The sequence below is a fragment of the Triturus cristatus genome, chromosome 2_2 (genome assembly GCF_964204655.1).
Source record: "Triturus cristatus chromosome 2_2, aTriCri1.1, whole genome shotgun sequence".
Lineage (NCBI taxonomy): Eukaryota > Metazoa > Chordata > Amphibia > Caudata > Salamandridae > Triturus > Triturus cristatus.
Window position 1 is genome coordinate 562010632 of NC_140582.1, and position 26456 is coordinate 562037087.

Sequence of the window (26456 nt, forward strand, 5' to 3'; positions counted from 1 at the left end):
AAGTCGGAGGTAGAATGGAATGGGTTTGTGCTACCATCAGCCAAATTAATTTCTCCAACCGCAAAAACTTCCAGTAAGCATAGTAAGTTTTAAGTTGAAATAAAATTTGTCAGGCTCAGGACCTCCTCAGCTTTAGACGTGGATTAAAAACTTGGCTTTTTGCACAATAGGTCAGCGGCCCTGGGGCTGCCTGCTCTGCTCTGGCACTGGTTCTCCTTTCCTAGCGCCGGGACACTCCAAGGAGTAGCCGCGCACTTTATAAGTACCCAGTAACATAGTAACATAACACAGAGGTCTAGGAAAGTAAAGCATCCAGAGCTCCTAGTGATAAAGAACACAAAAACGTTGTTGTCCCTGAGTTTCCCAGAACAGGGGACCAGCACACAAAAGCATGGCCTAGATCTCTGTACTAGGGTGAATGTATGACATTGTTCTGCATTCTGTCCATCAATTGTTGTTTTTGCATTTGTCACCCTGAGTGGGGCGGGTATGCCCAGACGTGGGTCCCGTGCTCTCCATGCCACTGGAGTCAAGCTATCCTGGCTGAAGAGGGGTGAAACCCCGAACCCGGTCCTAAGATGCTTGTTTACAGTCCACGGAGGACCTGGCCTGGCAGTTCGGGCTGGACTGTTCCCATGGGGCACAGGGTCAAGACTGATTTGCATATGGCTGGGCTCAAACTGGAATGGCATAGTGAGCAAAAAAACGATGGATTTAGGCCCAGATCTCTGTACTGGGGTGAATGTGTGACATTGTTCTGCATTCTGTCCATCAAATGTTGTTTTTGCATTTGTCACCCCGAGTGGGACAGGTATGCCCAGACGTGGGTCCCGTGCTCACCATGCCACTGGAGTCAAGCTATCCTGGCTGAAGAGGGGTGAAACCCCGAAACTGGTCCTAGGATGCTTATTTCCAGTCCAGGGAGGACCTGGCCTGGCAGTTCGGGCTGGACTGTTCCCATGGGGCACAGGGTCAAGACTGATTTGCATATGGCTGGGCTCAAACTGGAATGGCATGGTGAGCAAAAAAACGAAGGATTTAGGCCCAGATCTCTGTACTGGGGTGAATGTATGACATTGTTCTGCATTCTGTTCATCAATTGTTGTTTTTGCATTTGTCACCCCGAGTGGGACAGGTATGCCCAGACGTGGATCCCGTGCTCTCCATGCCACTGGAGTCAAGCTATCCTGGCTGAAGAGGGGTGAAACCCCGAAACCAGTCCTAAGATGCTTGTTTCCAGTCCAGGGTGGACCTGGCCTAGCAGTTCGGGCTGGTCTGTTCCCATGGGGCACAGGGTCAATACTGATTTGCATATGGCTGGCGTCAAACTGGAATGGCATGGTGAGCAAAAAAACGATGGATTTAGGCCCAGATCTCTGTACTGGGGTGAATGTATGACATTGTTCTGCATTCTGTCCATCAATTGTTGTTTTTGCATTTGTCACCCTGAGTGGGACGGGTATGCCCAGACGTGGTTCCCGTGCTCTCCATGCCACTGGAGTTGAGCTATCCTGGCTGAAGATTGGTGAAACCCCAAACCCGGTCCTAGGATGCTTTTTTACAGTCCAGGGAGGACCTGGCCTGGAGGTTCGGGCTGGACTGTTCCCATGTGGCACATGGTCAAGACCGATTTGCATATGGCTGGGTTCAAACTGGAATGGCATGGTGAACAAAAAAACGATGGATTTAGGCCCAGATCTCTGTACTGGGGTGAATTATGACATTATTCTGCATTCTGTCCATCAATTGTTGTTTTTGCATTTGTCACGCCGAGTGGGACAGGTATGCCCAGATGTTGGTCCCGTGCTCTCCATGCCACTGGAGTCAAGCTATCCTGGTTGAAGAGGGGTGAAACCCCGAAACTGGTCCTAGGATGCTTGTTTCCAGTCCAGGGAGGACCTGGCCTGGCAGTTCGGGCTGGACTGTTCCCATGGGGCACAGGGTCAATACTGATTTGCATATGGCTGGCGTCAAACTGGAATGGCATGGTGAGCAAACAAATAATGGATTTACGCCCAGATCTCCGTACTGGGGTGAATGCAAGACATTGTTCTGCATTCTGTCCATAAATTGTTGTTTTTGTATATATAATTTCAGCACTGGCGGAATTATAATTGCTCCTTAGTGCCAAGTTCCTGAAACCCAAATTCTGGCTTTTCGCTATGAATTTTGGCTCTTCTGTTTGTATCTCACTGACTTGCATTTAGTATGGATCCTGGCCTGACCATTAAACATTGCTTTAAGATACAATCCAAGATCAACTCTAATTTCTCTAGATTACCTAACCTCCTAGCATCTAACATTTTTGAGGCAGTACATAGCGAAAGCTCTCCTCGTCATTTGTGTATACTTCCTTATTAACAGTTGGTGCCACACCAAACTGCCCAAAAAAGCTGGATAAGGTTTTACTGCATCATCTTCACCTTGAAGATTCCTTATTCAGGCATTCATTGAGTTAGTGACTTACTGCCTAATCTACAAAGCTGCCACTGACAAAGAGATCGGGCCTTCCATCTGTAACTGCGTACGAAAAATCACAGTTACCCTGTTTGTACTCGTTTTGTTATTTTTTTCGTTTTCCCTGTTTTTAATTGTGCTTGGGTGCTAGTGGGCTGCCAACTTCCCCCCCCCCCTCTCACCGCATATAATCTTGTTGTTCACCGCCGCTTTGGTGGGTCCGGGTCACGGGGATTCCCGGGGTGGACGCCATTTTGGATTGGGCAGTCGATCTCTGTGGCGGGCGCCATTTTGAGCGATACAGCGCTCGGGTTTGCATCGCAGGAAGCCTATTTAAGGCGGATTTCTCCTTGGAATCATTAGACAAGGCACTCTACTCAGCATCTTGACGCTCGCATTGCTGCCAGCGTTATCTTTTTAAAACGACCCTGTTTGTACTCGTTTTGTTATTTTTTTCGTTTTCCCTGTTTTTAATTGTGCTTGGGTGCTAGTGGGCTGCCAACTTCCCCCCCCCCTCTCACCGCATATAATCTTGTTGTTCACCGCCGCTTTGGTGGGTCCGGGTCATGGGGTTTCCCGGGGTGGACGCCATTTTGGATTGGGCAGTCGATCTCTGTGGCGGGCGCCATTTTGAGCGATACAGCGCTTGGGTTTGCATCGCAGGAAGCCTATTTAAAGCTGCTTCCTCCCGCGCAGCGGTTCCGCGCAGTGGGACGCCGTCGCTTAGCCGGAGTCGTGCCAGAGTCCTGCCCGTCTGCGCTCGTCCGCGCTAGGGACGTGCGGGTTGTGGCGGGCTCTGGTTCGTGACGGCCATAGCTTGTGGGCCGCTGCCATGCTGATTTACTCTAGGGAGAGCTTGATGTCCATCAACCAGGTGAGCCGCTGCTGCGCTCTACCGCCTGTCCATCCTCTCTGTGGTCCGTATTATTGTCCTTGCAATGGTCTGATACTTGACCCCCCGATGCCTCTCCTTCGGAGATCTCCCTCTGTTGTCCATCATGGCAGGGTTTCTTTTCCTTTTCTGCGGATTATGAACCTAAATGTGAGGTCGATCCTGAAACATCAGCAGAATCTGTATGATCTCATTGAGGATGAAGCTCCGGATATCCTGGCTATCACTGAAACTTGGCTTCAGGAAGCTGACACTGCCATTTTCAATCTGGCATGCCCCTCTGACTATTCGATGTACACCTTGAATAGAGCATCTAGAGGGGGTGGAATAGCGCTGATAGTCAGGTCCTGTCTTCCCTGTGTGTGGAACAGCCTTAAGATCACTGGCTGTGAAAGCGCCTCTTTTAAAGTCTCTGTCAACCCAGAGTTTACACTCTCTGGGATGGTGGTATATCGCCCGCCGGGCAGTGATGTATTGTTTAGAAATGCTTTCTCAGATACCGTCGGTACTTTGATTACCGACTGCGCTAACTTTTCCATACTGGGCGATTTAAATCTGCATTTCGACACACTGTTCAGTCTGACAGCTCGTGCCATCTCTCTGGACTTAGAGGCTTTTCAACTGATTCAGCTGGTTTCCCAGCCTACGCACATTGGGGGACACACTTTGGATCCTTTCTTTACCAACTTGATTGAGGCCAAAGTCACTGCGATTACCCCAGTAGAATGGTCTGACCATTTCCTGGTGTCTATCCAGTGTCCTGTATCAGTGACTACTCCCTCTCCTTCAGCTAGACGGGTACTCAGGAGATCGTGGAACAAACTTAGGCTGGAAGACTTTCATCATCTTTTGTTGGCGGAGCCCTTGGGCCCATTGAACAATGTTGATGAAGGATACGACCTCTTCTGCTCCTGGCTTACCAGGGCTCTGGACGCTCTGATACCTATTGTATCGACTAAGATCAATCCTCGCGAGTCGAGTCCCTGGTATGACGGGGCATTGCGCGCCTTGAAGGGAGCCAGTAGACGGGCAGAGAGGGCCTGGCGTAAGACATATGGGGCCGATTTAAAAGCCGCATATTCTGCGTCAGTTAAGCTCTATCATCGGGCCATATGTCGTGCTCGTGCGGCCTTCTATGCCGATGAATTCCGGAACAGCACCAACCCGTCGAAGGCCATCTTCAAGGCGGTTAAAGATCTTATGGCCAAGCGGACTACTTCTTTAGCCGAGAGTTCAGTCTCCCATTGTGAATCTCTTGCCTCGTACTTTTTGGGAAAGGTCCAAGCAATCTATCGGGCTTTCCCTAGCATTGGGGTTCCGCTGGGAAGTGTTTATGAGACACCATGTCAGATCACCCTGCCTTCATTCCCCCCTCTCACCTCGGACGGGTTTGATAAACTTGCTTTGCAAGTTAAATCTGGATCTCCATCTGATCCAGTAAGGCCTGCTCTCTTTCGTGACCAGACCTTTATGGGACGCCCCATTGTGCGTTCCCTTGTCAACCTCTCCCTGGAATCTGGGGTGGTTCCTACTAAATGGAAGCAGGCGGTAGTGTCTCCGATCATTAAAAAACCTTCCTTAGATCCATCTAAGCCTGAAAGCTTTCGCCCCATCTCGCTGCTACCTTGGCCGGCAAAGTTGACAGAGGCCCATGTCAATCTGGCCCTGTCAGAACATCTAGCTCGGACCAATGCTCTTGATCCTACACAGAATGGGTTCCGTGCTGGGCACAGCACGGAGACCGCTCTCCTCGCAATGGTGGAATATCTGCGTGCAAGGTTGGATGCGGGTCAGACGGCGGCGCTGATATTGTTAGACCTCAGCGCCACCTTCGATACTGTATCTCACGGCATCCTCCTGCATCGGCTTGAGGAGATCGGTGTCAGTGGCCTCGCGCTGCAGTGGTTCCGCTCCTTCCTGGACAACCGTTCCTTCTGTGTGGCTATTCCTCCCTTTTCGTCCAGTTTCCAGCCTCTGGCCATGGGGGTTCCGCAAGGGTCTATGCTAAGTCCCACGTTGTTCAATCTTTACGTGAGACCGCTGGCTGATGTTGCGAGGTCTCACTTTGGTCTCGTATGCCGATGACACTCAGCTGGCGGTTACTCTTAGCGGAGATGTTCAACAAGATGCCCCCAGGTTTCAGTCCGGACTGAAGGCGGTGGCTAGCTGGTTGACAGATAACTGTCTTCAGCTTAATGCCACAAAAACGGAGGTAATGGTTGTCGGGAAGGGAGTGGAGCTCTGGGGCGATCAGTGGTGGCCTGCTGAGTTGGGCCCTACTCCGACCCCAGTGTCGGAGGTGAAAAATCTGGGGGTCTGGTTGGACGCTGGCCTTACCTTTATAGGACATACCAAAAAAACGGCAGCCTGTTGTTTCGGTCTGTTAAGAGGACTTAGACCTGTTCTTAAATATTTTGATGCCCCAACCAGACAGCTCGTAGTCCAGGCTACTATCATCTCTCGCCTGGACTACGCTAGTTCTCTTCTGGCTGGGGCTAATCAGGCTGAATTAACCCTCTTGCAGCGGGTCCAAAATGCTGCGGCTCGAGCCATTGTTGGCCTACCTAGATTCTGCCCGGTGGCGAATGTCCTTCGCTCCTTGCATTGGCTCCCTGTCAGGAAGCGTATTCTTTTCAAGGTCCTTTGCTTGGCTTTTAAAATATTAAGAGGTATAGGCCCTGAAATTCTGTCCAACTTAATTTCTTTCTATGTCCCCACCCGTAGCCTCCGTTCTCAGGGCCAGGCCCTTGCTGTGGTTCCTAGATTTGGGATGGGGGGTCGCTTCTTCAGCGTGAAAGCTGCACTGATTTGGAACACCCTCCCAGTTGAAGTCCGTCAGTTAGACGATCTGTTGTCTTTCCGGAGAGCCATCAAGACCTTTTTGTTTTAGCTCTCTATTTTAGGTTTCTTTTCTCTGGCTGTGTTATGTTTCTCCTTGTTTCTGCGCCGGGACGCTCCTTTGCTGGAGTAGCTGTGCGCATAATAAATCAACATAACATAACATAACATAACATCTAGCATAGATGGGATCAAATCCAAGAGTTTTGCAAAGAGAAACTCAGCATAACCTATCTCTGCAGCTGTCCCCACACTTCTGAAAATTCTGGTGGAAGATGAAAACATTTACTTACATATGATCCCTCCATCGAGAAAGTCAACCAAACCCAAAATAGCGTCTCAGGCTCATATTGCTGAAATACATGTGTTATGAGTGTAGCAATACTACTGCTACTACTGGAATCACTGAACTTGCTTACACTATCTCATTGATACTGACCAGTGTGTCCCTCCATGAGGATTCAGACTCTGATGTAGGACCTGTGCTGTCTGCTTAATGCCTCCCATCCGATTGGGGCAGCACAATAGCATTCTGGTGCAGTTGGCAATCACTTCGATCAACCTTTATATAATGGAGTCTGTAGATCAATAAAAGCTCCTACATGATTTGTCTTCAGTCAGTCAGCTGAGGTGGTCTGATGTGGTCATTAATGTGCATGGAGAAAGGTAAAATGTTGAACTCCTATCTGTAAAATCTTTTTCTCATTCTTCTAAAATTCATCTAAATTTAATTGTGTAATAGCATATACTATGAGATTATTAAGTCTTAAAATGTGTGCTACAGAAACACAATAATGAAGGATTTAAAAAAGTGATGGATGGAATGGTTGAATTAATCTCAGCCACTAGTAATTACTGGGCTGCATCTCTGTCCTTAATTGTTTGCCCACCATGCCACCTCTTTCAGAGAATAAAAGTAAGTACATTTGCAGAGAGTCAGTGGCTTAGCCTTATTTTTCCTATCCAAGATTTATTTATTGACCTATTTAGAAAAGCAACATTTACTAGATGTTATTCGTCACTAAATCAGCATATTTAAACATTAGAGACCTACCATATAAAGGCTTCATTGATAGTGTCACTTTAATTCCAATAGACGGGGTATCATTGGTCCTCAGCCCAACAGAATAATGAGCAGGAACACTGCTAGTCAATGGTATTCCACTGAAAGACTTCACCTGCTGCACGAAGGAGATGTCTCTCGGTGAAAAATCAAACTGAAATGAACCCAGTATGTCACCTTGCCACATTTATTGACGAGAAACTCATAATTTATGTTGGTCCCTACCTTCCAAATTTACTTCCTGCGCCCCCTGGTAAAGAAAACATTTGTAAGGAGAGTCAAAGTGACCAATGAAGGTGCTAATTTAAGAAATGGTCTCTGCTAGGTTTGGCCTGAACTGTGCCTTTATTAGTGGAAGAGCTGGAGCAGCGAATCTTACAACCTTAAACACAGGTAAATGCTTGCTTGTCACTGGAACTTTAAAGGAATGTGTTGTTTTTGGCAGGAAATGTAACTGTATTCTTCGTCAGCTCCAAATAACACAACTCCAAGCAAAATAAGGAAACAATAATTTTGCAATCACAGTACAGCTCAAAATGAACACAATACATACAGTAAGTCAGCATAAAAGAAGTCCCCAAAATACAATGAAAAACATCAACACCACAACAACATGCACCACAACAAGTAGGCACAAATATTCTTGTCAGACCTTACAACCTCAAAAAATATACTGTCATGTTGCGTTGGCAGACCGTGTTTGCATCAAGCAGTGCCTTACTTACCGCAAAGACATGTAATGGCGTCAATAAAAAATGTCTGTGATCCTTCCCTTGGACTTTAGAGCTTGGAAAAAATGGGAAAGCACGATAGATTTAAAAATAAAGCCTAAAGCAGGAAAAGGATGGAACCTGAAATGCATTCCTTCCTTTATTGCTATATCATCCCGAAACAAAATTGTTCTTAAACAATGTCACAGTCATACCCCAAATAGAACACAGATTGATTTTATTGTTGGACTCAATTGCAAAAAAAGCATACTTTCTAAAAAAAAATATGTCACTGTAGTCTAATGCACAAGTTATGAAAGAAACATACCTTTGTGTGCTCTATTATGTCTCCTGTGGTAACTATGGGACAGTAACACTGATAGAAAGGGGTGTTTAAAATCTTGATTGCAGTGTCTCTGTGGAGCTATAACCAATTCCCCTTAAACCCCTAAGAATTGTGGCAAAAGATGCAGAAAATGGCACTACGGCACGTAATTCTGCAGATAAATCCACAATTCCTAGCCTAATTTCCCATGTAATTTCCTCCTTTTTTGACCCGGGTGATTTGCACCTGAAACCAAGACAGTATCCCTGCATGTTTTATCATAATATGCCTGACTCATAAACATTTGTTTGCAATCTGCACCTTCACATACCAGACGGAAATGTTCAGCTATTTCCACAGTGACCAATCAGTTAGAAAAAGTATGTGAATACCAACAAACTCTCAAGTTAGTGGGTGTGGAAAAACCTTAAGGGTATTCACCCTGGAAGGTCAACCTCCCACCCCGGTAATGAGATTTACTCCTCAGTATTGCACAATCACCTGAAAATACTGTGCTTGTAAATGGGGAGAGGAGTTGGCCTAACGGCTAGGGCGCTCTTCCTCGGACTGGGTTCGATTCTTGGTAATGACGCTGAACATCCTGTGATTCTGGGCAAATCACTTAGGGGAATATGTATCAACATTTCCATTTGCGATTCTCAAATAGCGATTTTTTGAGAATCGCTATTTGAGAATTGCAAAACGGGATGTATTAAAAAAAATCGCACAAATTTTGCGATTTCTTAAAATTCCTTAATTGCGATTAGCAAATTGTGAAATCGCAATTAAGGAATACCTTCCCATTCATTCCTATGGGCCAGGAGGCCCATAGCAATGAATGGGAAGTCCTTCTCAATTTGCGAATCGCTATATGCTAATCGCAAATTGAGAACATTTTCAAAGGTGCAAGGGTGTCATGATGACACCCTGATGCACCCCTGAAATCAGCATGTGTGCACATTTGGCGCACATACATGCCCTAAGGGCATGTATGTGCACCACATGGCACTTTGAAATATGCAAAAAAAGTGCATATTTCAAAGAAATCACAATTTACCACCAACTTGAAGTTGGTGGTAATTTGCGATTTCTTAAGGAGAAATCGCACAACTTGGGTGCGTGTTACATTGCATTTAAGAAATCGCATTTTGCGATTTCTTAAATGCTTACGCAAACTTAAGAAATCGCAAATTTAGCGATTCCTTAAGATTGCGAGGCAGAAATGCCTCATACATCTCCTTTTGCGATTTTGTATCCGCAAACGCTGTTTTTTTGCGATTCGCAGCGTTTGCGAATACAAAATCGTTTGATTCATATGCCCCTTAATCTCCCCGTGCCTAACAAAGAATAAATGTGTGTCCTAATGTAACGTAACTGGTGCTATGTAAAGCGCTCTGATACCTAATTGGATTCGGGTCATGTTGGCGCTATGTTAAACTCTGCTTAAAAAAAGAATATGTATTTGCCAGTGCACATTGACCTTTAATAATTGCATTGTACTTGTAACTCAAGACATTTACACACGCAAAGTGCTTTATGAATAAAGCACAATATTCATAATGGCCTAATAATATGATGCAGAGCTTTGTTTGTTGGGTAGTCATCTCTTTAGTTTTTTCGGCATCATCTATTTAATATAATTAATCATTGGGGTAGTAAAATAATAGCCCTGATTTTAAATTAGGTGTATTATTGTGGAGGGATACCATGTGGCCGAAATGTACTCTTCCGGATGGTTTCACCGCAGATAGATCTGGCTATTACAAGTTAATCCCTACAGAACGGGTAGAAATTGTTTGGCTCTGTTTATTTCCTGCTAAATTCTGCACAGAATTTCATGTTCCCTGGGGATTAATGCTCAAATCAACAGTCTACTCTATGTTAGTGGGAAATGTAAGCAAGGGACTTAAGTGGGTAGGAGTTGGTATGGATGGGGCTGAAATGGAGGCAGTAGGCAGAGCAGGCTGTGGCTTCTTGCTAAAAAAGGGGGCGTAGCAGGGGCAATGCAGCACACTCAGATTCGGGAAAAACAAGGAGAAATAAAGCATTTTTCCTCGTTTTGCCTTTTCAAGAACAGGTTTTCCCTGGCCTCAACTTTGGTGCCGCTCCATATTTACGCCACACATGTAAATATGGGGCAGTGTCAAAATCAATGGGTGTTGCGACGGAACGCCCACAACAACACCTTATGCCCACCCATTTCATGCTAAGTATAACTTGGAAGGGTGCCTTATTCACAAGGCAGGGGTTAGCCACATTAAGTGGCTTAACGATGCCTTGTGAATAAGGTGAAGCTCCTATCGCCACAGGAATGTCCTGGGGCGTTCCTGTGGCGATAGGGGATAGTAAATATGCCCCTAAATGTGGTCAAGGTGTCCATTGACACTCTAATGCCACATACATAAAACACACTGTTACAGGGATTGTTTTTGTATCGCATAAGATTTTTTTAACTCATAATGATTTGCTGCCATTTTGAAGAGCACAGTTAATGTGTAAAAATTCGTATAAGAGGGCTTTTAGGTAAAGGGCGTAGATTTTTTTGGGCTGTTGCAATATTTAATGTTATAAATCAGCCCACCTTCCTTCCTCAAATATGTAAATCTTTTTTCATTGGAAAAGAGTATAGTAAATTAATACAACAGTCAATATTCTACAGAGATGTACTTGATTATGTTGATTGACATGCATGCGTAGGATTTCAAGAACAGCATTCTTGTCATACATTACCACCTCCAAAAATATGGTTTCAAAGTACAATGGTAAAAGGTGTTTGCAGAAAGCACTGCTTTAGTTAACTGCAAGGGCGAGGGATGGGTGATAAATTTCCCTCAGCCAACGGAGTTCGCAGTTTCCATTCCGCATTATGTTTGTAAAGTGCAGTTACAGCCACTGTCCACCAACTGACTGTTTTTTCTTGTGCATGGCTAGCCAATGTTTAGTTGGCATGGGTGAGCAAGAATTGGCATTCTCTAGTGTGATATTCAGGGGCTATGAGGGCACGCGGCGAGAGTTTCTCAACATGGGTTGTCAAAACCGCTCGTGGTGAGAAGGCTGCCACTCGAGTTGAAAATCTACTCAAGAGGCAGCAAAGAAGCAGCCCCCTCTGGTGCGTCACATGGGGCATTTTGCACTGATTTTGCAGCACAGAAGAAGCCCCTGGTGCTAAAAATCAGTGCGAGCACCGCTACATGCCTATTTCCACCCATTTGAAGAACTCTGCGGAATCTTGCAGTTTTCATGTAACTCCGCGGAGTTCCACCCCCCCCTGCCAAGAAATCTGAAATAATGGCAGTCAAATATTTTTTTTGAAATGTTCCTTCTCACTTTATGTTATACGGCCCTAGCCAGCTAATACTGTGGTAAATAAAATAAATATTACCGGACTGAATTTCATACGGAATCTTAAAATAAAGTAAATAGCTCAAAATAACAAGAGGCAGAATCCGTGGTATAAGAGGTTTTCTAAGTGGGCTTTATTCCATTCAAAATGGCCGACTCGAGTCGCGGCCCTCAGGTTCCGTCACCACGAGGGTTCAGGAAGTGAAGTACAATAATTTATTAACAGACATGTATTTTTATAATAAGTACATTACAATGAAACGAATGTAGAAGGCGTAACATTTGATAAGAGAAGTGACAAAACAGTGACATAATCGAAACTAGGCGTAATAAGGAATAAAAGAAACATGATTGGTTAGAATTATCAGACATAGGTGGATCTATAAGATAATACTTGGCATAGATGCGCGCGCGGCAGCATGACGTGTAATTGACGTGCAACTAGGGGGTGAAGGGGACTTGACATTTAGCTCTACATGTGGAGACGAGAAGTCTGGGGGTCAAGTCAACCTAATCCCAAATCATATCTAACATCCTATGTTTAAAGAACTATGTTATCCACAAGGAAGAGACTCTCGGACAGAATCTATTCTATACTGACTGTGTGCGTGTACAAGCGTCTAAGTGTCTATATGAGATGCGAGGGATAGAAAACTTTCCATGGCAACAGGGCTATGAATCACTTGCAGGAGGACGGAAAGGCTGAGTCCTTTGCTTGTGAGCTAAAGGAAATGTTTACCTAAATCACTGGACAGGAATGCATCGGCTGGAGAGCAAAATAGATAATTCGAAGGTGAAATACAACTTCTTGGCAGACAGGCGAAAACTAGCCGAGGCAGGCACCGTTAGCTGCACAGGGAGTAGGACAAAGTTCATGGATACAGATGCGAGCTCAAGCTGAAGCTGTCAGAGACAGAGAGCAGGGAAAGGCTTTGAGGACAGAATCGGGCCTACTCGCCTGAACTGTAAAAATGGAGTAACTTAGCCATATAAAGTCGGTGGCCTTTCATACTTAGGAATCGAATATCCAGCCCATAGATGGCGGATCTGACAGAGAACATGTTGACGGTAGACACACATATGTTTGCGTCTTAGAAACTGGAACTGGAGGGAACATACATGTACTTGTAACATGCATATAGAACCGTTGGGGTCCAAGATAGGGGACATAACTGATCAGGAAAATCCACATTTCCACATTCCCTCCTTGTCCCCTTCTTGCCCTTCACGAGACATCAATCTTCATCATTCCATTGATTTGCTCATGGAGCATCATTTCTTCTTCCTTCCGGCATTTTGAACGAGAACTGTGATATGGAATGCATGATGTGGCACACAGACCACAAATCGCTGGTCCACATTGTAGGCATAAACAACAACTGAAGAGCATAAGAAGGCCAATACCTAGGAAGGATAGAACTCTCCATCCCCAGGCTGATATCACACTCCAAAACCACCCGGACCACGTCCAAGTGCCTGGATTCTCGTGTATCTGGCTTACAATCTTATGAAGGCGTGTTATAGCTTTATATACAGATGGCGAATTTTCTGGTATGAATATGCAGCAGCTGGATCCGATGACCCTGCAAGCTCCGCCCCTATCGGCCAGGATGACGTCAAGGACAAGACGATTCTGGAGAACAACAATTCTCATCACTGATTGTTCCTCTGTCAGATTGCCTAGGGCGGCTATAGTCTCGTTTACTACAGCTTCAAGAGTCTTGGTGAGTCTGCGTATCAGCTTACTATTTGATATTGTACCTATATAGGGAAAGATACCTTTATTGAAATCTACATACTTGTCCCATGCTGTCTCAGTATAATCGACAACTGGGAGATCTCTTCGCTCTCTATTGTGTACTAAATGAACATCTCGATAATAATCAGGGGGAGCTAGGAAAACAGGTGGCAAAAGGAATGCTATGTAACAGGTACCATCCCAATCTAGAGGCAGACGCATATATGCCGTCTGACCACATATGAAGTAAGAATGGCGAGAAGCTCTAAATGAAGATTTACCTTGATCACTATATTCTACTGTAGTAACGCATTGGCTATGGCCCATATGTATGGAACCAACTTTTCTTACACATAATTCACCCTTTACTGAAAATACTGACATAGTGGGCAGAATTAGTTCAACTTCGGATTTGACATTCAAAATCATAAGATTAGGCGTAAAATTACCTAATTTATACACTTCATTTTCTAAATCAGTTCCTGTTCTACTGGGGTGACCCTCCTTATTAGGGTGACAGACTTTGAATAAAACTAGATTCAGATTTCCCCATATCCAATGTTGTTGATAAACTGCTGTGTCTGGGTCTATGGAATTTAATAAACTAAACCATGCTCCACAGGAGCCATTGTGTGTGAATGGATGTGGAAAGAAAGGCAGAACTCCTTTGTTATTCTGATAGGGAGGGAGTCGGCCACACACCCAACAATTGGTCGCATTACTAGTCTGATGGGAATGATGTAACATACTAATAAATGTGTTATTGCGCAGCGCAAGTCTATAAGATAATTCATGTGGCGGTAGGTCACTAAAAGAATGTTCTGCAGCAACATTATAAACATGTCTAGAGATAGGATGATATATGTGCAAAATCACACTCGTAATAATTACTAAAATACTCAATAAAAACAAAATTAATAATGTCCTCATACAGTAGCTACGCAGTGATTTACAATACGCCTGTCGTTTCAACATTTCTCGGGTATTTTCTCTACTCAGGTCCAAGGGATACATGTCGGAGACAATTCAACCGCTTCACCTTGGAGAGGACTTAAACAATCAAATTGCTCGACTGTTTGGGCCTAAGCTTTAATTTATAGCACTGAGAGTCATTCTGTTCAACAAAAGGAAGTTTTGAATCAGTCTGTGAGGGAGTGCAGGGCACAGTGTCTATATCTGAAGGTAGTCCATGAAATTTTTTGACGTGACTTGAATGAATCCACCCTTTTCGTCCCTCGATCTTCACGGCTGTTCTTGTGGTCAACAGGACCAACTTGGGTGCTTTCCACCTGGGCTCCAATTGACTTTTCCTGTCGAAGTTTCTCACAAAGACAAGATTACCCGGAACAACGTCATGGGGTTTCGCCTCAGTGTTGTCGGGAAAGGCTGCAGCTACCTGTGAACGAGAAGATTGTAGTGCAGACATCAAGGAAGCCAGGTAATCTGTCAGCATATTACAGTCAATGTCAGTTATTTTGCGTGGTATAGGCGTCCCCCACATATTCGGTGGTCTACCAAAGATCACCTCATACGGGGATAGCCCTGTTCTAGAGTGTGCTACCATTCTCATGTAAAAGAGTGCAACTGGTAATGCTACTATCCAGTCGACACCTTTCTCTCTACATATTTTGGACAGTCTGATTTTCAGTGTCTGGTTATGTCTTTCTACGAGACCTGCTGCCTCGGGGTGTCGGACACAGTGGAATTTCCACTGATATCCCAACAAGAGTGAGACATGTTTCATTAATTCGGATGAGAAAGGCTGACCGTTATCTGAATATACAACACGTGGTAAACCGTACCGTGGGAAGAATTCTCGAACTAGCTGCTTGGCAGTAGTCGGGGCAGTGTAATCTGATACGGGATACGCCTCTGTCCAACGGGAGAGAGCGCAGACAACTACGAGGACATATTTGAATCCTCGACAACGTTCCATCTGAATATAATCCATCTGGAGGACTTCAAAAGGATGGTCAGGAGGCTGAAATCCACCCTGCTCTACGGGAACACTCTTTCCTGGATTAAACTGACAACATATCATACAGGTACGAACTTTTTGTTTAGCTGCTGCTCGTAAATGTTTGTTGAACCAAATGTGCTGAATGCTGTCTAGCATAGCCTTCTCTCCTAAATGTGCTGGACTGTGAACTGTAGCTATAATGGCTTGAACCATGGAATCAGGGAGAAACCATACAGATTTCTCCTTCGTCATCCATCCTTGATCTGTCTGGATCCCTCCTAGTTCAGTCCACTTCTTTATTTCTTCTGCTGTGGCATGTGTCTGTATGTCAATTACGTCAAGTGTGGGATCCTTAATCGTCATACACTGTGTTGGGGTCTGAACTATTGGCTTTGTCATGTCTAATGTGCGATTCTGAGCAGTCTGTTTAGCTGTTCTGTCAGCTAAATCATTGCCTTGAGAAATGGTATCAGTAACCTTCGTGTGTGCTTTACATTTCATAATCGATATAGCAGTGGGTAGATGTATTGCGTCTAACAAAGCATGAATGAGGGGCCCGTGCTGAATGTGGGCACCATGGGACGTTAGATAACCTCTCTCTCGCCACAGCACGCCGAAGTCGTGTACAACTCCGAATGCATAACGTGAGTCAGTGTATACATTAACTTTCTTATTTGTGGCTTGAATACAGGCTTGCGTTAGAGCAATAAGTTCTGCTGCTTGGGCTGACAGAATATCTATACAATGTGTCTCAATAACTTCAGTGTCTGTTGTGACTGCATACGCGGCCACTAAATCTCCTGTACTTGCTCTCATGCATGATCCGTCTACATACAACGTCAGGTCTGGATCTAACAATGGAACGTCTGTCAAGTCTTGTCTAGGTTTCGTCTTTATTTCAATGATTTCAACACAATCATGAGCTAGTGGGTCTGTTCCAATTACAGGTAATAGTGTAGCAGGATTCAATGTATTACACCGTCGGATCTCTATGTGTGGTTGAAACAATGTCAGTTCATAACCGGTAAGTCTTGCTATGGTCAAGTGTTGTGTTTGTGTTCGGTTCACAAGAACCTCTACTGCATGTGGTACTTGAACTGTCAATGGGTGTCCTAATACTATGGCATCGCTTTGTCTGATTGCTAAAGCTGTCGCTGCCACTGATTTCAGGCATGCAGGCAAAGCCTGAGCTACGGGATCTAATGTACTGGAGAAATAAGCACATGGCTTGCGTGATCCTGCTTGATCCTGAGTGAGTACTGACAAGGCAGTACCTTCGCGTTCTGTAACAAAGAGTGTAAAAGGTTTGCTATAACATGGTGTTGCTAAAACAGGTGCTTGACATAAAGCTTCCTTTAGGCTTTCAAAAGCTTGTGTATGTTCCTGAGTCCAAGGGAGAACAGTCGATGTGGCTGCCTCCTGTGTGGTTAACTGAATGAGTGGTTTTGCTAGAAATGCGTACTGAGGGATCCACTGCCTACAATATGAAGTGAGGCCTATGAAAGCCCGCACCTCCTTTTGTGTCTGGGGTATTGACATGTTAGCAATTAACTGGATGCGATCTGGTGTAAGCTGCCTTCCCTCCTTGGACAGCGAGTGACCAAGATAAATAACTCGCTGAACACAGAATTGCAGCTTAGAAGGGGACACCTTGTGCCCCTTGTCGGCTAGGAAATGTAAAACTGTCAGAGAAGCTTTTTCACATTCTGGCTCGCTTCTCGCGGTGATCAGCAGATCATCGACATATTGAAGCAGTGCAGTATTGACTGGCATGTGGATACTGTCAAGTTCTCGTTTCAGTGCTTGGCTGTAGATGCTGGGGCTTTCTGTAAATCCTTGAGGAGCGCGTGAGAATTTAAAGCTGCGCCCATTTAAACTGAATCCGAACAAGTATTGGCTTTCCGGATCTATTGGGACGCTGAAAAAGGCATTCTTGAGATCAATTACAGTAAAAAATGTTGCTTCGGAATCAATTGCTGTCAACAATGATGATATATCAGGGACCACAGGGAATTGTGGTACAATACACTTGTTTAGTTCACGCAAATCAATAACCAATCGGTACACTGGTGGAGCAGTAGGATCAGTTCGTTTAAGAATCGGAATTATCGGTGAATTACATACATTGGAGTCTGTTTCTACAACTACTCCCTGGGCAATTAGCTCATCAATGATTTTCAACAAAGCCACTACAGCATCATGCGGTAACTTGTATTGTCGCATTCGTGGTAGTACCACTCCTGCTTTCAATGTAACTCGATAGGGTGTAATGTTCATGCAGCCAACGTCCGTAGGGCCTTGTGCCCATAGATGTACTGGTAAAATCTGTAGTCGGGGATCCATGTCTCTAGACACATAGTGACCTTTAAAATCACGCAAAAACAACCTTACTCCTTCCGGAGAACAACATATTATGGCTCCTAGTGCTTTCAGAGTTTTAATTCCTAACAGATTTTCTGGGCATGATTTAGTAAGCAATAAATCTGTAGTTCGTGTCAAAGGTCCTATCGTAAGTGGTAGAGGCTGTGATACTTCATTAACAATAGGTTTTCCTGAAAAACCAAGGGAAACATTTTGAGAGCCTGAGAGGGGTGCCCCTGGAACTTCACTACGTTTTATGGTTGTTCGACTTGCCCCTGTATCGAGTAAGAATTTTCTATCTTGACCTAATAATTCACTATGTACATAAGGTCCTTCTTGATCTACCGGAATCTCGATAAGCGGTAAGTCAACTTCCCTCTCTAGGCTGGTTCATGCGTAACGCTGATACTCAGGGTATTCATACTGTGCAGTCTGATACATTTGTCGTGTTGTGGTTTGTGTGGCAGTAGCAGGCAACGGTGGTGCAGCTGGCACAAACTGTATGGGTTGCTGTGAGGCTGGCATGGACTGTTGCTGAACTGGCATGGACTGTCCATGCTGCATAGCTCCTTGTTCATTCTGATCTTGTCTAACTAATCGTGGTCTCTCTTTTGCAATACCTGTAGCTATATTCCGTTTCAGGACTTGACAATCATGTACATAATGGCCTAGTTGTTTACAGTAATTGCAGGTTCCCTTTACAGGAACTGCAGAATCACCAGAATGTGTCACACCCTTTTTGTGACCATCTGCTGGTACTGTCTGAGAAACTAGCATTTTCATTTTTGTATCCTTCATGCGTCTATGCTCGTGTTCTTGTTCATCCCTAATTCTATTGTGATGATACTGTAACATTTGTAGCATTTGCGACGGAGTGTTACTTTGCCAGGTACTCTCGAATTTCAATATTCTATTCTTCACTGGAGGCAATGCATTTTCCACTAATTTTGTCACAAATAAATGTGGATATGAGTCACTACTTGCTTTTATACCACTATTTATACCAAAACATTTTTCAAATCGAGCATAATAATCGCTTGTGTCTTCATCTTGCTTTTGTTTACAGGCTGTGATTGCACCCCAATCTTCCTTTTTTGTAGTTAATAAACGTGGCAGTACCTGTACTAGTAAACCTGGTAATAGTTTAACTTTATCCCCGAGCCCTGAACCTGCAGCTCGGCCCCTTTCTTCCTCTGCTAATGCTGTCCAGTCTATCTTTTGGTCTCCCACTTCCCACTCTTTTTCTTTCAGTTTTTCATAAATGCCAGCAGGCAAAAGCACCTTTAATATCGTCATAATATCAGGAAAGGTGTACTCTCCCATCAGTAACATGTCTTTAATTTCTCGGTGGAAACCCGCTGGGTCTTTGTCATGACTAGGTACTACTTTCTTCATTTCTAATAATTCCATTTTTGATATGGGTGTGTAAACAAATACACGGTGAAACTCATTGTCTTCGCCTTTTATTGGGTGCACTTCTCGTAAAGGATTTTGTCTATCCATATAGTACGGTGCTCTTTCTCTGGGGGGCAAGGAGAGAGAATCTGGATTTACAAAAAGGACGTACTGCTTACGTGACACTAATATCTCTTTAATTAGCTTGTTACTAGAACCTCTCCATCTGTACGTAAGTAGTTCCGTTAATATATCAGGTAAAGGACCAGGGTCAGCATGTTGGCTCTTATATAATATGAGGAGTTGCTGAATCATATAGATTCCAGCTAAACGTTGTTCATCTGTACTGAGGTTGAGAAACGTGTGTGCTACGGTCTCATCACCGTATTTTTCAGGACTAACAACCCAGTGAACGGCTGATCTGGCTAATTCTTGCTCATCTATGGAATCGAGGAGGTGATAACCTCTTCGTTCTCGTAGTATTTTATCTGCGGCTTGAAACGAATGTTCAGGAGATTTCAGATTTATTACAGGCGTCGGATACGTTCTGCTATTATTTGGACATACAGAGTGTATTGGATCAGAAAAACATCTAGTATTTTCACAAGATCTTCCTCTGCCTACATAGGCTATGGTCTCTGACTGTCTTGCAGAGTTCCCTGATTCGGACACTTCATCTTGCTCATACTCGTCTGTTCCCAATCTTTCTTCATGAATACGCTCTATTTCTTTACGGATTTTTCGGCACATGGCTATTATACAATTTTGCTTATCGTGTCTCCCTTCTGATATATTCTGACTCCATCTTGTAAGAATAAGCATTGCATTCGGGTCTACCCCCGGACGATCTTGATTTCTGATTACACAGTTTATGAGGAAACGTAACAGTTCCCCCTGTATCTCTACTTTCTGGAATTCCATAGCTCTGTTAATACATCCTGGATCTCGTCCTGTTTGAACAAAATGATATATGTTATCTAGATGCGTAATCATCCCTGGTAACCTCGCTAAATACTCTGCGGCTCGTCTGATACGTAATGATGCCAGGACCATTTCGTCCTCTTTACCAACCACCGGGTCATATCTACAATTTACAAGGAGTTCCTTAAGCGTACGTTCATTTACGAACTTAGGTGTACGTGAATGTGCTGACTCTTGAAAAACAAGTTTATTTATTCTAGGTGGTGTGAAAGTACTGCTAGCACCTCCCGTGGCCCTATCTGGGGCGTCGGGTGTGAAAGGGTTCGTCGAACGTGACACAGCAACTATGGGTGTCGATACCCCTGTAGAGTCGACTGCGGAGACAGATGCGGAAACAGATGTGCTTGCCGATGCTTGTGTCGGAACTTGCTGTTGCACGGGGACAGATACCTGATCCTGACGTTGAACCCCTCCGCCAGACGGTCTATGTGGTGTGGCGTTAGCATACTCGGGAGCTGCATCGTCTAGATATGCGGAAAGAAAAACATCTTCTGCGGTTCTGGGATGCCCCTTTGGATGTACCTTAATTGGAAATAATGGGGGTGGCAAGTCTTTTGGCACCTCCGTAACAGCCTTAGGTAGTCCTTCGGCTAGAAGGGGATACATACCATTCATAAGAGCATTTCTTTGTCTATTCACTTGTTCTGATTTCACTCGGATACCTTCCTCAATTAATAGATTTTCTTGAACTTTATTTGAACTTTCTTTACTCCTCTCTTCTTGTCTACGTGCTTTTTCTGTTCGTCTATGAGATTCTTTACGCCATAACTCAACAGCGTCTTTCTGTGACTGTCTGACCTTTCTTTTCCATAACTCTTCCTCCACTTTCATGATGCACTCTGCATCCCAGGTTCCCGCTATGGGCCACCTTTGACTTTCCGGTAATCCTTTGGTATAATCTACCCATAGATCAAGGAACAATATGGCATCTAAGCCATGCTTATGGTACATGAAATGTCCTGGAGTGTCTCTAGGAGGAATAGGAACTGCTTCTTCAAGCACCCCTTTTCTGGTAGTAATCTGTCTTAACTTCGAGAAGAACGGCATATTGACAACTGATCTGATACTTACTCTTGAACTTGCTTAATACGAGAAACACAATAATGAACAGTGAACAATGAACAGTCATTCATACCACAATATGCAAGACATTTTCTGAATACTTTAAACATTAAACATTAAACATTATAACAATGATCGACAATGATGACAGTCTGCCTAACTAATCACCACGCTGAATTCTTGACAATAACTGAATACTTCGGAATACTTGATATACTGCTAAACAGTACATATACACTGCTAAACAGTGCAGACCGGATTTGTGTACCCAAATCCGTCTTGACCGGCACAACCTATGTGCGCGTCAACACGCCTCCCCGGCGATGGTACTCACCGAGTAGCTCCTTGAAACGGAAGGCCTCAGAGAATGGACAGGACTCGATAACTGCGGACATCGGACCCTCTGGACGTCGGAATTTCGGAAAACCTGGTGGGCCTCTGTATACCTCGGATCTTGCTCTCTCAGCTAGGCTCTGGTCGGGATACTTCGCACTTCTCACCGCCTCGTCTGGGTTGATCGCAGCCTCAGTCGCCCCCGCTTGACCGGAGGGAGCTTACAGGAAATCCTGCTGGTACGCGTTTATGGTCCGTCCAGCTGTGGCAGGAGACCGGGCCTGCAACGCACCGCCGGCGCGTGAGATGAGAAAGTGTCCCTATTCGGGCGCCATTATGTGGTAAATAAAATAAATATTACCGGACTGAATTTCATACGGAATCTTAAAATAAAGTAAATAGCTCAAAATAACAAGAGGCAGAATCCGTGGTATAAGAGGTTTTCTAAGTGGGCTTTATTCCATTCAAAATGGCCGACTCGAGTCGCGGCCCTCAGGTTCCGTCACCACGAGGGTTCAGGAAGTGAAGTACAATAATTTATTAACAGACATGTATTTTTATAATAAGTACATTACAATGAAACGAATGTAGAAGGCGTAACATTTGATAAGAGAAGTGACAAAACAGTGACATAATCGAAACTAGGCGTAATAAGGAATAAAAGAAACATGATTGGTTAGAATTATCAGACATAGGTGGATCTATAAGATAATACTTGGCATAGATGCGCGCGCGGCAGCATGACGTGTAATTGACGTGCAACTAGGGGGTGAAGGGGACTTGACATTTAGCTCTACATGTGGAGACGAGAAGTCTGGGGGTCAAGTCAACCTAATCCCAAATCATATCTAACATCCTATGTTTAAAGAACTATGTTATCCACAAGGAAGAGACTCTCGGACAGAATCTATTCTATACTGACTGTGTGCGTGTACAAGCGTCTAAGTGTCTATATGAGATGCGAGGGATAGAAAACTTTCCATGGCAACAGGGCTATGAATCACTTGCAGGAGGACGGAAAGGCTGAGTCCTTTGCTTGTGAGCTAAAGGAAATGTTTACCTAAATCACTGGACAGGAATGCATCGGCTGGAGAGCAAAATAGATAATTCGAAGGTGAAATACAACTTCTTGGCAGACAGGCGAAAACTAGCCGAGGCAGGCACCGTTAGCTGCACAGGGAGTAGGACAAAGTTCATGGATACAGATGCGAGCTCAAGCTGAAGCTGTCAGAGACAGAGAGCAGGGAAAGGCTTTGAGGACAGAATCGGGCCTACTCGCCTGAACTGTAAAAATGGAGTAACTTAGCCATATAAAGTCGGTGGCCTTTCATACTTAGGAATCGAATATCCAGCCCATAGATGGCGGATCTGACAGAGAACATGTTGACGGTAGACACACATATGTTTGCGTCTTAGAAACTGGAACTGGAGGGAACATACATGTACTTGTAACATGCATATAGAACCGTTGGGGTCCAAGATAGGGGACATAACTGATCAGGAAAATCCACATTTCCACAATACTTTGAAGTAATTTTTAAGATTTATAAGCTAGCTGCTTATAAATAGTTAAAAGAGAGAATGCATTGTGTTTCACGGTCAAATACTGGCCACCTACCACCATAAATAATTAAACAATTTGCTGGTTGAAAATATTCACTTGTTTCAATCTCTTTTTTTCTATGCAACCAAGGAGAAAAAGCATGAAGTATATTAAGCTCTATGAAGAGTGCTCAGACCATGTATATGGTTGGATCAGTATTCCTTGGCCAGACGTTGACTTCTCCAGCTGACCACTGCCAGGAAATGACCTGCATATTGTAAACCCACTTCTCTTGTTCTGTTCTCTACCTGTGCTTTTGAGACTGTTGTGTTTCAGATGTGAGTGCAAATCTTATATCTATGACCAATGTGGTATTATCTAGAGCATCTTTAGCACACATACCTGCAATCATACATATGCAATATGTACACAATGTTCACTTGTGTTTCCCTTGTTTTACATCTGGTGCTTGGAACATTGCATGTTTACTGACCTATTTATAAAGTCATTTTTACTGGATATTTCCTTGAAGGTATAGTTCTATACTGTTTATATAAATCTGTGTCATATTATATATCAATTGTCGGCGATAACTCACATTCCTCCGAATATAAATGTGCCAAATCAATCGGGGGTTGTTTACTCACATCAGTTCACTTCACTTCATGTAAAGCCAAACATGCCAAAGGTTATTGTGATGTTGTTGTGCTATGCTATGCTAATTTCTGGTCACATCATGTTTTCCGCAATCTCTACGACCACCATTTCTCCAGCAACGCTCACTGTGCCACTTTAAAGATCACAAAAACAATTTTTCTGGTGTGAAAACTAATATGAATTCCCAATTTGTCGTTCCTTCATTGAAGGGCCTTTATGTCTCCTCACCCGTTGAAGGAATAACATGTTTATCTTGGAGTAAATTACACCATACATATGCTGATCTCTAAAAGGCTAATTAAAACATACATCTCTGCTTGATTAGGCTGGAGGATGTGGCACAATGTCATCTAATTATTTCTCTACTCAATTGACCATTAGATCAGCAGATCCATGTACTTTTTATTGGCTAGGACATGTTGGTTCCCAATGGATGCTGATATGCTACACATGCAGTCCTTATGAATTCCTTAAAAGTTCTGACTCAGTGTTATTTTCAGTGTTGCCAAAATGTGATCGATGTTATGGAGAGCAGAAAATGGGTGTATCTCAGTGTCAGATTATCTCTGTAGATCTGTGCCCAAGCAGTATATTCTACACTCTGAAATGAGTCATTATGAGGATTATATTTCTTTGTGACATAGGTTCATATAAATTATGTGTCTGACTTCCTATGCCCACCCAAAAAAAAGTTGTGCCAATCAGTTTTACACCAGCTGCTTGTTTGGCTGTGTCAAGACATGTAGAAGAGCCATAGGATGGACTTTGCCTTGGCCATCACTCCAAGTGATTTAATCATGTTATTCGGACATAGTCAGCGGCTTCTTTTTATGAATGTTCTCTGTAAATGGTCAATTGACCTCTATTTCACTGACAGTTTCTGTTTCCTTTTGTAAAGCTGCACCCTAGGCAGAGAGCTGCTCCACTGTCTTTCAGTTCTTTCTTAATAGAAATCTGTGAACGTGCAGTTGTGTCAGTTTTAAAAATGATTTCTGTATTTATATATATATATATATGCTGTTTTCATGTCACATTTATATGTATATATCACTGTGTATAAAGAAAATACAATAAATTATTTTCTTCACTTTGTAATTGCATATATTAGGCTTATTTCGAAATAAAAAAATAGTAATTCACAAAAAAAGTCTGCCCTTGGTGAGTCTCGCATCCAGAATTGATGTATTAAGTTCACACAAGGACACAAACTGCATCCTGGGATCAAAGCAGATATAACGGTAGCTTCTACTAATTTGGTGACATTTATTGATTATTAAACACAAATTGCCACGATGATTAATGTTCTAAGCTCTTTTGCCGTGTTCTGGGAAACTTTACATATTAATGTCAGTCAGTGATTTGCATTGTAAAGAGACGTAGGGCCTCATTTATGAAAAGTGACGCATCACTGCGTGAAAACAGTGATGCGCCACTTTTCACTGCGCCCTCCCTGCGACTCCAGTGATGCGTCATATTTACAGTATGACGCATCATGTCGCAAGGAGTCACAGATGCGTCAGTATTTCTGACGTATCTGTAGGCGCAAAAGTGACGCATCGCTGGAGTGTGTCACAAAAGTGACGCAACTCCAGCAATGTGTCCTTTCACATGGGGCAAGCCCCATGTGAAAGGGCCTGCGTCAGTCTTACGCCTGCTGTGAGGCAGGTGCAAGAAATTGACGCATTTGCACACTAGAAGTGGTGCAGTGAAATCTCGTAGATTTCACTGCGTCACTTCTACGACCCTTTGTTGCGTCAAAACGCCCCCCTTGCATACATTATACCTGGCGCAGGTATAATGTGGCGCAGGGGTTTACAAAGTGACGCATCTACCTAGATGCGTCACTTTGTAAATATGGCGCAACATGGCGCTTGTTTTATGCCACTGGTGCGTCACAAAAAGTGACGCATCGGCGGCGCAAAAGTGACGCAGGGGCTCATAAATGTGCCCTATGAAGCACGCACGTCAGGACAGGACTGGGAACCGAAAGTAGCCATGGCAAATTTTGTCAGACCAGCCCCTATATGGTGCATAGCGATGGAGCGCAGCGAGCGAGCCTGACCAGTACAAGGGAACTTGAGGGGTTCTCCCCCCAAGAACATTTTGTTAAAAAGTACAAAAAATGGTGCATTCTACAACATATCTTTAATTATATATTCGATTGCATTGGTTTTTAACGCATAGTAAAGGATGACCTTACAGTGCACTAGGGTACAGCAATCTTTATTGGAGCTCTTCAATAACACTATCACCCTATAACAGTGTCTCTCTTCTCTCCATAGCCCCTCTCTTGTATGTATTTCATTTGTTTTATAATATGTTCTCTCACAAGTGTTGGGTGTCGAAACATTTCACATCACAAACACATACAGAGACAATAAATCATACATGTGTAAATCAGTGTATAGAAAATATTACATAAGATAAAGGGGACTACAAGGTGGAGGATTCATGTCTTCCATTCTGGTAGGCATTTTTTAAGAGTTCTTTTTCTGGGGAAGCACAAACTCAGGATTTAGAACGTAACACAGTGGTTATGGTTAACTTAACTAATAAACATTTATTTCTCACCAAACAAACCCTTTGAAGCAAAATTAGAATGCTGAAAGAAAGGGACAAAAACGTATAACTTTCTATCCTAGATCACAACTGTAACTTATGAACTGCACAGTAACACAAAGATCTCTGTGACAAAAGCAGTAATTGTTCTGTGATCTGCAGAGTACATGATCTTTGCAACTGGCATAGTAACCCTATGCGCTACGTTAGATGAGTTTCCACTAGACAAAATTCCATCTC

The 26456-nt window shown here is 43.8% G+C and overlaps 1 protein-coding gene across 1 annotated transcript in view; it reads left to right on the plus strand.

The window, feature by feature from the left end:
• The window catches only part of GUCY1B1 (guanylate cyclase 1 soluble subunit beta 1), a 377660-nt gene extending 352856 nt beyond the window's left edge, over positions 1–24804 (plus strand). Inside the window, exon 14 of the mRNA XM_085641713.1 lies at positions 23151–24804. Within this exon, the coding sequence (XP_085497839.1) occupies positions 23151–23174 (24 nt within the window). The 3' untranslated portion in view covers positions 23175–24804. The remainder of the gene's footprint in view (positions 1–23150) is intronic.
• The last annotated feature ends 1652 nt before the right edge of the window (positions 24805–26456 follow it).